This window comes from Ceratosolen solmsi, unplaced genomic scaffold (assembly GCF_000503995.2).
Source record: "Ceratosolen solmsi marchali unplaced genomic scaffold, CerSol_1.0 scaffold56, whole genome shotgun sequence".
Classification (NCBI taxonomy): Eukaryota; Metazoa; Arthropoda; class Insecta; order Hymenoptera; family Agaonidae; genus Ceratosolen; species Ceratosolen solmsi.
Window position 1 is genome coordinate 6,349,808 of NW_011948425.1, and position 12,384 is coordinate 6,362,191.

Genomic DNA, 12,384 nt, shown 5'->3' on the forward strand with positions numbered 1-12,384 from the left:
GTGATTACCTACTTATACCTACAATTTATTCCCGCCTTCAATTAATATTAATGTAATAATTCTTGCAATAATTTCATTTTTCAAAACTTACAACACGCTGATTCGCAATCCGCGTTCACGTTCGCTGCGGTAAGGCTACAATAATATTGCAGATTCAAAATCATTGGTACCACCGACTTAGCGCAAAAGTTTTATATGAAGATGAGCCAGGTTTACCAAGAATGACCAATGCATGGTTTCAATGACAAACAACAAATTGAAGATTTGTCCAAAATTCTTATACAAAGAAAGCAAAAGATTTATTAGCTCACTTTTTAAAGTTTAAGTTTTAAATATCAAAGTTAATCTTTTAATAAAAATGGACGATCGTGAAGGGATGATTGCACATTTTGAAGACGTTACTGGGGTTGATACTGCAAGAGCTCGATTCTATCTAGAATCCTCTGCTTGGCAAATTGATGTAAGACAATTGAATTATATTATTGCGAATTAAAGATATTGTTTATTGTACAGCAAAAATAGCTGTAACCCTACTTTAATAATAAAATTACACTTTGGATGGTATTACTTAAAAAATAGCAAATACTTTTCTAAAAAAAACTTTATTGGAATGTAAAATCCTTACTATGTATTCTAGGTTGCACTTGGCAGATTTTTTGAGTATGATACAGAAAGAGAACAAGAGGAAGATCTCTATAATGAATCTAATGATTTGGCTAGACGACAAGAGCCTATTCCTACAGAAAAGAAACCATCCAAAACTAAATCAAAAAAGAAATCAAATTTTGGTACTATTCAAGATTTTCAAAATAAAGAGAGTAGTTCGGACGAGGAAGAAGGACAAGCTTTCTATGCCGGTGGTTCCGAAACAAGTGGACAACAAATTTTAGGACCTGGCAAAAAAAATGATATTATAACAGATATGTTTAAATCGTGTCAAAAACAAGATACTAGCGGTGAATCAAGCACGTCTAGTAGTAGTCAGCATAGGCCAAATACGTTTGTTGGTACTGGATATAAATTAGGAATGACAAGTAATGACACTGAAGGTATTATTATGGTAACAAACTGATTATAATTTTAAATTCAAAGAATTATATAATGATTTGTATGTTTTTGTTATTATTATGAAAATCAACCATTTTGATTTGCGCGCGTGTGTGTGTGTGTGTGTGTATCTATATACATATATATATATATATTAATATAAATATTTTAATAAAAATTAGTAATACAATAAACTTTAATTTGACAGAGTTCAGATCAGATAAATGCATAATATATATTTTGTATAATGTTAATATTTAATATTATTATTAAAAATATAAAATTGTTTAAATAATATGGAAAAGTTTAAAAGACAATTCTATATTATAATTTATATCGTTAGAAATTTATTTCTTATTATTGATACTTATGAGTTAAAATTAATATTTCATTTGCTTCAATTTAATATCTAACAATAGAGTTTTAAATATTATTAAAAAATATTTTTAGATAGGTTTCTTAATAGGTATTTTATCTATTATTAACTATATTATTTATTCTTTAAATACTTATATTTCCTTCTAAATATATTAAATTTTATGCAATAATAAACATCGTATATAAAAACAAATGCTTTTGTGTTTTAACACCCAGAATATGAAAGGAAAATTTTTTAATAACAATCGATTTAAAAAAATATTTGTCATACATTTACTGTAATTTTTTCAAATAAGCATTCATTGTATCGTCAATTTTTATTGATATTCGTTAGAATTTATTTACTTTTCAATCGTACCAATATTCTTATCTAAAGAAATTTAAAATCACAAATAATTCAATTAGACAAAACAAAAATTAAATAAAATACAACCTTTCTTTTAGAGTTTATTTCACACCTATTTTGTCATATTCTTAATTCTTATAAAAATTTATAATTATAATTTGCAGTCGTAACACCTACACCATCAGAAAGAAGACCGTCTACTAGCCTCATTACTTTAAAATTGTGGCAAAATGGTTTTACCATAAATGATAGAGAAATCCGACCGTACGATGATCCGGAAAATAAAGAATTTCTTGCAGCAATTAAACGCGGTGAAATTCCACTGGGAATTCGACAAGAAGTTCAAGGAGGTGAAGTGCACCTTAATATGGAAGATCATCGTCACGAAGAATATATTCCTCCAAAACCCAAAATTAAAGCGTTTTCTGGTAAAGGCCAAATGTTAGGAAGGTACATCAATATTTCTGTCCATTACTAAATTTCATTTAATTTTATGTAATATTTACCTTAAAAAATTATGACATTTTTATTTTAGTCCTTCTCCAGCTACAGTTGGAGTGACAGTATCAGTCGATCCAGCTGATCAAGCTGCTAACGAAGTACTAGCAAGAAATCAATTAAATATTAATAATGAACAACCTTCAACTACAATACAAATTAGATTAGCTGACGGCAGCAACGTAAGAGCTCAATTTAATTTATCACATACCATTGGCGATGTCAGAAGATATGTTATAAAGTATCCTTTTTATGAAATTGTAAGTACTGTTTTATGACTTGTATTAATTACATATAATATCTATAAGTAATACAAATTCATTCAATTTATTTTCAATATTTTTTATTTATTTTTCATTTTAAAATACTTAATATTGTTTCAAATGAAATAAATATAAAGTAACTTTATTTTACTTATATTAATTTATTTTTTGTGAAAAGAATGAATTACAAAAATTTCTTATAAGTACTCATAACAATTAAATTTTCATTAAATTTCCTTAACTGAATTATGATAGTGTGAGACCTCAATATGCTCTGAGGGACTTTAATTTACAAACAACTTTTCCTACTAAAGAACTTACAGAAGAAAGTAAAACTATTGAAGAATTAAATCTTCAAAATTCTGTTATAATGCAACGACTGAAATAATTAACAATTAAATAATTAATATGAATAAATTGCTTTAAACAAATTCTTTATTAAATAATCATTAGACAAGTCTTTGAGAATAAAGTTTATATGAAAATAATTTTATATCTGTACTTATTTTTGAAATGTTATTTATAAGTATAAACATTGGAGGTGTCTAGAATAAAAACATGTTACTTTACCATTCTTTTGCAGAAAATATTTATCAAATTATAATTAAAATGTTCTTAAATTAAAAAATTATGTTAAAATTATATTTATAACTTTTTACAAAAGTATCTATAGAATAATTTTTTATAAATATTTGATTTTTACGTTACGTTAAGTTTACTATAAATTTTTTTTTAATTTAAATCGTGAGGTATTTATAATATTTATCAATATAAATTTTATATTACATTATATTAATTTTAATTATATATATATATATATATCAATTATACTAAATTTGATAGATTTGTTGATGAATTCTAAATATTTAATATACAAAATGAACAATAATATCTTACATAATAATTATAAACATAGACTAAGGAGTTTTGTATATCACAACTACGATTTATAAATTAAGGATAATTTTAAAACTAACATAAAAGTTCGATTAGTTAAAATGTAGTTTTAAAAATAAATTTCAAATTACAATTTGATTTCATAAATTTCATTAAATTTTAATACTAAATTTCTTTAATAAATAAATACAGTAAATAATAAACTTGTGAAAAATCCTGTATTATATACTCAAGATACTAATCCTTTTATAGAATTAAGGTATTAATATGTTTATCACAATATTCTTATGATGGTCCATTTAATTTCTCTAAGTTTTCTTTTTATCAAAAAAATTTATGCTGTTTGGTGATTTCTTAAGAGTATATTAATTTAATTTCAAATCAAACATCTTTCCCGAGACGTATCTTTGAAAAATCGTAGAATTTGTAATATCTTTAGCGAACCTTAATATCGAAGGTTCGTATTTATTAAATTCTACGTTATTGGCATTGTAATCATTGCAAAATACATAACGACTTGCAATAATCAATTTTGCTGCTGCCTTAAGTGTTTGAATATTTTTCACATTAAGAAATTCGTGCGGCTTGTATATATACAGAAAATTAGCATTGAGCGCATTTGGCGAGGTGTACAATTTACGAAGAATATATGGAACAAAAGCTGTTGTGGATGTCTTCTGATGCTCTTGCTGAATACAAAAAGTTTGAGTCTCTATTACAAAACGATTTCCAAATAATTTATTTTTTTCAAAATCAATAAGTAAGTCGGAAACGATTTGATGAAATTTCAAAACTATATATTCATCCCACGATAATGTGGCTGTATACATAACTTTCTTATATGTACGGTACAAGCAGTCGGTTGTTATAATATTTCTTATAATATTTGGATGAATATCTCTTATTGGAAAATTCCATTGTATTACATCGTATGTGAAGTTCCAATTTGGATTTAAATCCTGCACCATATTTTTTATTCCATTATGGAACACATTAGGTATACCATAATCGTAAATCACAAAATGATTCAGACCGATTAATTCATGAAAATTGAGAAAACTTAACATTTCGGTATGAGACATTGGTATATTTGAAGGTGGAGCTACGCATAATGCACTACCATTGTAAGTTAAAGCTTTAGGCTGTATGTTTATGGGAAACACAGAACTGTTTGGATTATAAAGTATTTGATCTTTTTGTTGGAACGATACACCAACGGGTATCATATATTCTGTATATTCGCAAACTAAAATGTATCCTCGATAAGCTGTTCTTCCTGGAATATCGCTTGTATTACCTATTATACTAAATGAAAAAATACCAGGTATAGGAGTTAACAAATTATTAAAAAATATATTGCAATCAAAATTGGGACTAATTAATTTTCCATAGCTAATCGTTTCAATTTTCCCATTGTGTATGACATACGATGAGTAGATGTACAAATCATCGTCTAGTCGTTGCCAAGCCGAACGAGGCTCGTTTAAATCAAGAGAAAATTTCTTCGGGCAACTAATTTTTGGCACTTCCGGACATGCCTTACCAAAGTAATTAAATACTTCCAGAACATATCGTAATTTATTATATTCGTGGCGATAAAAAAGAAGAGAAATCAAACTAACTACTGCTGTTATCAATAAAGCAGCTTGATAGTATTTTTTCATTCTAGTATCCGTGTAGCGATTGTTTAATTTAATGGCAATGTCAATAACTCCTCTTTGTGGGTTATTTGATTGTGCGTAAGTTATTTCCTTTCGCATAATACCAAATACTTTTTACAGTATTATTATGATTTCTGAAACAAAAATTTTTCTTAAATTTTTAATTAAAAGTATCACGAGCTCCAATAATTAATTGCAATAATAAATAAAGACATGCCATGGTACTTTAATTTAATTACCCGTTATGGACTTCTCGAATGAAAAATGAAATTAACACATTCACGCATGAGGGGTTGAAATTTTGAATTGAAGACGGACGATATACAATATTTTTATAAACACTTTTACGCACATGTTTATACTACAAGCATCGAGAATTTATAAAAAAAAAAAAAGACTACTACTTTTTCTATGAGAAGAGATGCCGAATATGTTCATTAATGTTCATGCGCATTGGAGTTCTTTTGAAAAAATGGCTGCTGCATAAAGCAGGTTAAGTACATCTGGCCATCGCCCGGATATCTCGCATCATTAGTTGTAATTTGAAAAATTATTTATCGCTAATTAATATTCTAACTAATCGATACTTTATCTCGTCTATCATGGATTTTATCAAATTAATTTAACCAATCTTGCACATTATTATGTTTATAGATATAATATAAATTATTCAATAAATTCCATGTAAATTATAAAATTCATTTGATAATGATTATATTGGTGATATAAATTTACGACTGTTTCAAACATTAAACTTGAGGTGAAAATTTTTTTCAAAATCATATTTTAAAACAATTATTATAAAAAGAAGAGATAGAAAAACCAAGCGCATATACATACATACGGTGAAGCTTTTGTTTAAAATAATTGATGAAATTCATGCGAAAATGATATTCTAAGCGAATACATAAATATAAATACGATCGATTCCATATGAAAAGTAAAGCTTTTTACGAAAAATGAATGTCGAATGGATTAATTAGTAAGGCATGCAATCAACATAATTCAAGTTATCATAACGAAATATTCTCTGCTCTTATTTAACCGATGCTGAAGCTTCACACAAGAATTATATTTCCGAAAGGCATACCAACAAATTCTGTACAAATTGTTTAACGATATTTAATCATCTTTATATCATTATATATTTTCAAGTTTACTTGATGATATTGTGAACGAACATTGAATTCATTGCATAATTAGAATGGAAAATGTTTGCAAAGTAATTTGTAATACTCGGTACAAACGTACTTTAATACTCGCTGTGGAAACATACATAATTAACTACATATTTTTTGATAAACACGAGAATTGTTCTATACGTAAATATTTGAAATTTGAAAATCTCATACATAAAATGTTTGAAATGTTCTCGCTCGCATATACATCCGATACAATAAAAAAAAACCATCATAAAAAAATATTGTAATCAAATGTAATATATTACGTAACTTACGCGTTTTACAATCTTATTAAAGACATATTTTTCTATGAATAGATTTTAAAATAATTGCACCAAATTTCTTTTTCATATTTATTAAAATTGAAAATAACGAATTTCCAAGTAACAATTATAAATATGATATTTATGTATTCATGTGAAAAAATATTGCTTTTATTTCAGTCTATAATCCAAGGATTTGCGTAATAATTTAAAGTCTTTATGAGACGTTCGATTATATAACGAATAATAATTATTAACGTTCGTTATAAGCAACAGTTCTTGTTCAATAATTGAGAGCAACTTTTAAATTATTTTATCGAGACAATTGAATTTAAATACGATAAAGCTTTAATACGTACATTTATATAAACAGGATGGTGGTAACATTTTCGCGTGGAAAAAAATAATTTTAATTTTACTTCAAATTTAATTTTTACTTATGTAAACATTCATTATTGTTAATAAATTAAAGTAAGCTTGATCTTATATTTTTTAAATAAAAACAAATGCATTTTTACGAAACATGGATAATTTATTTTTTGTGCTACACCTCTCAATATAACACTAGCTGTAAAAAATATTGACATTTCTTTATTTTTTTTTTTCCTTTTCTTTTTTTTTTTTTTTTTTTTTTTTTTATATATATATATATCAACTCTAATGACCTGAAAATAATGCAAAATTTTTACAAGTAAACTGTGCACAATTTCTTTTATAACAATAAGTATAAAGTAATCTTGGCAGCTATGTATAAACTGCTTTATTTGTTCGCTCGCCCTGCCCTGCAGGAAACGCATAGAGTATATATGAGTTTCACTCACCATGCTTAATCACATTTTGACCCATTCACTTACAGAAAAAAAAGTAGTAAAAAACATATTCTGATATACTTCAATTAATTTTTATGGAATTATCTAGTCGTTGTTAAATTGGTCATTTGTTTGCTATAAAATATTTAAATATATCATTTGGTTTCTTGTTACTTGTATTTGCAGGCCAGGAATGATTTACTTGTTTGTCAAGATCAACAGGTATTGTAGATTTAAAGGCTGTTGGTCCAGTTTGCAATAAATTTTTTGATATCGGAGAAGATGATGGAGTATTAAGTCTTAAATCAGCCATTTCATTACTTGGAGATTCTCTTCGCCCACTCAACCAAACTTCAAGTTTTGTTTTTTTTGGAGAAGGCTCTATTTCGCTAAGAATGTCTTCATCATCTTCGCCACTACAACGAATGTCACTTGGACTTGGAGTAGCTCTATCTAAACCACGAATACGATGACAAGAATAAGACTGAAACTGTACTTTATTTCTAAAATCTTTGTTTTCTCGAAATTCTTCATCATTGTCTTCTTCGCAATCACTTCGTTCTTGCTGATTGATACTCATAGGAGAACCTAAACTAGTATCGGAAAAACCTTCTTCAGAACTAATGTCCATAACAGATTGCACAGCAACTTGTTTTCGCAAAAATGATGCAATACTACATTTACCTAAAGATTTTTCTTCTTGAAATTTTGTGAATGCCAAGCCCAAGAGAGTTAAGTGAAACGGCTTAGAGACATTAACAACACGATGAAATAATTTCATAACGAGTGTTAAAATTTTTAAGTGATCATAAACGTGACCCCTATTCGTTCCTTTATTCGATGGTATAAGATGCTGTGGAAGTGCACATTGCCTACTTTCACGTTTGCCCGTTGAAAAACTTGGCTTACTTAAACTATCTTGCTTTCTTACAGTTAATTTTATACAAATTGGAATTCTTCCATCTTCAGCTGCCAGTTCAGTTAGTCTCCTTAATAAAGCACTAAGACGCGACTCTACTTCATCGACCAGTGAAACTTTTTTAAAACCATCTTCTAAGCCAATCGACTGAGGTTTTCCCGATGGTTTGACTGGCGCATCGTCAATACCTACATAATTTCAAAATAAAAATACATCTACATTATTATTTACAGAATAGTAAGGACATAAGTAACGGTTTAATTAATTTATATAGCAGGCTACATCCTAGGTAACCAGTTATTCCGTTAGTTACGATTCTCTTATTCCAAAAAATTGATGCGATTTTGATATTTATATAACACGATAAGATATTAATTATTATGATTAATTTTTATAAAGAAAAAAAAAAACGATACAATAGTGAACTCGGAAATTATATCGAGTTGAGAAAAAATTAATAATTAAATAAATCAACTTACAAATAATTCAATTTTTGTTGAATACAATTATTTCTATAGCACTATTATTTCCTTTATAGGAATTAATCATTTTTAAATTGAAATTATTCATTTTAATGATATTTACAAATAATATTGTACAATTACAAATTGTATTTTGTATTAAATTTTTGTACAAAGTCATTTGAAGCCAGTATATATATAAACTATTATACATATATTTTTTAGCAAACAAAACATCTGCACATACGTACCTTCTGCATAATCTTTTATTTTTCTAGCCAATTCTTTACCAATTTTCACTTGCAATCGTTCTAAAGGTGTTTTACGAACATCGACAACCGTTAAAATATTGTTAGCTGTTAAGGATTCTGCTGTTCTGCGTCCAACACCTGGGATCTTTGAAACTGATCCCAAAGAAGAAAGCAACTGTGCAGCAGAGCAAGGATAAACTACCGTCTGCTTGTTAGGTTTATTCAAAGCTCCACCTAACTTTGCTAATAATTTGTTATGTGCAATTCCTGCACTACAGGTAAGTCCTAACTCGTTTAATATTTTGTTTCTCATGTCCATAGCAATTTTACTTGCCACGGCTAAACGAGTGTGACATCCACATGGACATTCTTCCTCCGAATGACTAAAAATTTCACCAATTGGTTTGAAGGATTGCTTATCGTGTAATGCAAAACTACTCTCATGTTGAATAGTATTTTGATCGTTGTGTGAACTTCTGGACTGATTACTAATGTTTGTCGCGTATTCATTAACAACCGAAGTAACATCAATAAAGTTTTCATCGAGTCCCAACTTTTCGACTAACGGCGTAAACTGGTGTAAAAGTTCAGAAATTTTAGCGGACATTCGCCTGTAAGGTGTTAAATCTTCGCCACGAATCAAAATTAAATTTGGACATAAATGTAAGGCATCTTCGACCGACATACACTTTTTTATACCGTATGATCGTGCCTCGTAATTACTAGTTACAACTAAATTCTTTTGCTGTACACCCAATGGTTGGCCTCGAAGCTCGGGACTGCGTACAGTTTCCACCTGAGCATAGAAACAATCGACGTCTAAGTGAACAATGCTTTTCGAATGCTCTATCAATGGCTGATCGTTCTGATAATCGCTACTGATATCCATTTGTATGCTTTTTCCCATAGACTTTTATAAAAAGTTTATTTTTTATATTTACTTCCTTATTAGAAAAATGCAAAAGGCACACAGACTAAACGAATTAGTCTTTTTGATAAAAAAAATCGAGCTGCTTTATGGAATGTTTTTGTTTTGATGTCACAGTCTTCTTTCTTAAGAATAATCACACTGACGTCCTTGAATCCACTAATTACAATAAAAAATCGTCATTATAGCCTTGTAGACTTTGTTTTCTTTGTATACGTACCTAAAACTTGAAGGTTAAATTAACGTTTATCGTATACTCAACATTATCGGGATATATCTTTACCTACAGTTTCAATTAATAAACAGGATAACTAATTTACAAACGACTGGGTGAATCAGCTGTTGATTTTCACTCGCAGGCTTCAATTTATCGTTGTCCTCGACTTTAACATTCAATAAAGTTGGCCCGCTGGCCTCCTTTAAAAACGTCCAACACTCGTAACTCTGTCAACAAAATACAAGCAAACATAAATACTACGCTCTTACTCTCCTACGCTTAACAATTAAACCTGTGACACGTACAACGATACATCGGTACTAATCGTTATCGCAAATCATAACTAAATAAATTGCAAATAACCGCCGAATTTTATTTATCCTAGTTTTGATGAGTCTTGCGCGTTCCATTCCCGTCATTCCGCGAATTACAATCCAACACTCCACCACCGCCAACAAACCATAATACCCGGTGCGCGCGCGCCCATCTCGCGCGTCAGAGCGCCGTTGCTCCTCGCCCGTCCCTGTGTGTGCGTACAACAAGAATCGAGGAATTGGCCAATGGGGCGCGCAACTCCGCCGCACGACGTCGATTTAATCATAGAGAGTTGGCGGAGCCTCCGTGCGAGCAGGCGACGAGGCCTCTCGAGCGCCTCCATTAGGAAGGAAGTGCATCGCAATAGCGGTAAAATTTGGCTCGCTTATAGGGACAGCGGGGGACGACCTCGTTGCACGGGCACCGTGACCCGCCGTCTCCTCGTCCTTCGCGCGAGGAAACTTTTTGCCCCACCCCCCACCCCCCCATCCCCACCCCCCACCCTCGAGCGCGATACTTTGGCCCTCGTTTTCGCCTGCGATATTTTTACATTAGGATACTGTATGATTGGTGAGGGAGGGAGAGGGCGGTGGTGGGGGCTCGCGATTACTGCGACTTTCTTATCATTGACATATTGTGAGGATCGTCGTCCACCTCGTTATCGCGGAGCTGTAATATTCGATTAATTGGCCGAGACGTACGATGACATAAGTCGTAATATGCGACTCGGAGGACGATGATTCAACTTTTCTGCTTCCGGATGTGCACATCGCAAATTCACCGTGAATAACGGATTATCTCCATTTAACATATTTTTCACCAATGCATTCACGGCCATGGGCATCTTCTTATCCATTTTACGTTAATTTCTCGTTTATGTACTCTTACTCTACGTTGGTGTTATCATTGATTATGAGACTTTTTTTTTTGACGTTTCACACGCTCATTAACAATTGCAAATACCTCGGGTTGTTGTGGAGGCGATTTTCTCAAAGAAGTGAAAACCGTCTGTGATATTAGTTGTATCGTTTGATATGAAATTATTTTTATAGATCTCGTGCTGGTAGGTGATCGAGACGACCCCCCCCCCCTCTTATGCTAATATTCAAGCTCTCGATCGAATCATTTCGACGTCTGTGACATCAAATGTTTCAATAATAGTTATTGCCAGAAATAATATTTGACACTTTTTGTTTATATGACGGTAATGAGTGTAATTAGATTAAAAAATAAAATAAAAAATAAATAAATAAAGAGAGGGAGAGAGAGAGAGAGAGAGAGAGAGAGAGAGATCGCTTTAAGATATTAAATTTAATTTGTAGTAAACTATGTTTTTGTTCTTCGAAGCCAACGTTTTTCCATAAATCAATAATCATAGACGTTATCACTTGATACCTAAATTAATTATTTTTCTCAACTTTTGTCAGTTTGAAAGGACAGTTTAACGTTATCTCTTTATTTTAAGACTACGCGTTTAACACGCCAATGTTAAATAAATTCGATTAATTGCATCTTCAATATTCATTACTCAAAACAATGATAAAAAGCTTTATAGTAATAAAGAACAATTAGCAATTCATGAAATGTGAAGGAAAAGTTTAGTTTCGCTCGCTATAAGCATTGGAATTGCTCGAGTTGGCCATATCGTGAACGAATACCGTTATTATATTTAATTTCCATATACATTGACGTGACAGCACGTGCGCGCATTTAATACAGACCCACACCTATACAGCAGGCAGTTTGCATCAGTGATATTTTTATAATCGCGCTGAACGGCCTAAATTACCTTTTCCCCTTTTCGGAGGGAACATTTATTTATTTTCTTATTCGCGAATTTTGGAGAGTATCGAATGAATCTAATATATTAATCCCTCGATTAATTGTATGTTTTTATTTTTTATTTTTTATTTTATTTTTTTATTTTATTTTTTTATTTATTTTTTTTTT

The 12,384-nt window shown here is 30.1% G+C and overlaps 3 protein-coding genes across 3 annotated transcripts; 1 reads left to right on the forward strand and 2 right to left on the reverse strand.

The window, feature by feature from the left end:
* Positions 1-206: 206 nt before the first annotated feature.
* LOC105362949 (NSFL1 cofactor p47) lies at positions 207-2,963 on the forward strand. The gene is made up of 5 exons (XM_011500504.1): positions 207-460; positions 638-1,049; positions 1,936-2,221; positions 2,307-2,510; positions 2,788-2,963. The coding sequence occupies exons 1-5, from the start codon at positions 359-361 to the stop codon at positions 2,918-2,920; spliced, it is 1,137 nt and encodes a 378-aa protein (XP_011498806.1). The 5' UTR covers positions 207-358; the 3' UTR covers positions 2,921-2,963.
* A 687-nt stretch (positions 2,964-3,650) lies between these two features.
* On the reverse strand, positions 3,651-5,365 carry LOC105362950 (uncharacterized). The gene is made up of 2 exons (XM_011500505.1): positions 5,330-5,365; positions 3,651-5,224 (listed from the first exon to the last, which is right to left on the reverse strand). Exon 2 carries the CDS (start codon positions 5,187-5,189, stop codon positions 3,795-3,797), a length of 1,395 nt encoding a protein of 464 aa, XP_011498807.1. The 5' UTR covers positions 5,190-5,224; positions 5,330-5,365; the 3' UTR covers positions 3,651-3,794.
* Positions 5,366-7,204: 1,839 nt separating this feature from the next.
* Positions 7,205-10,549, reverse strand: PolI (DNA polymerase iota). Its single transcript, XM_011500506.1, has 4 exons — positions 10,425-10,549; positions 10,123-10,346; positions 8,975-10,061; positions 7,205-8,450 (listed from the first exon to the last, which is right to left on the reverse strand). The coding sequence occupies exons 3-4, from the start codon at positions 9,879-9,881 to the stop codon at positions 7,468-7,470; spliced, it is 1,890 nt and encodes a 629-aa protein (XP_011498808.1). The 5' UTR covers positions 9,882-10,061; positions 10,123-10,346; positions 10,425-10,549; the 3' UTR covers positions 7,205-7,467.
* Positions 10,550-12,384: the final 1,835 nt, after the last annotated feature.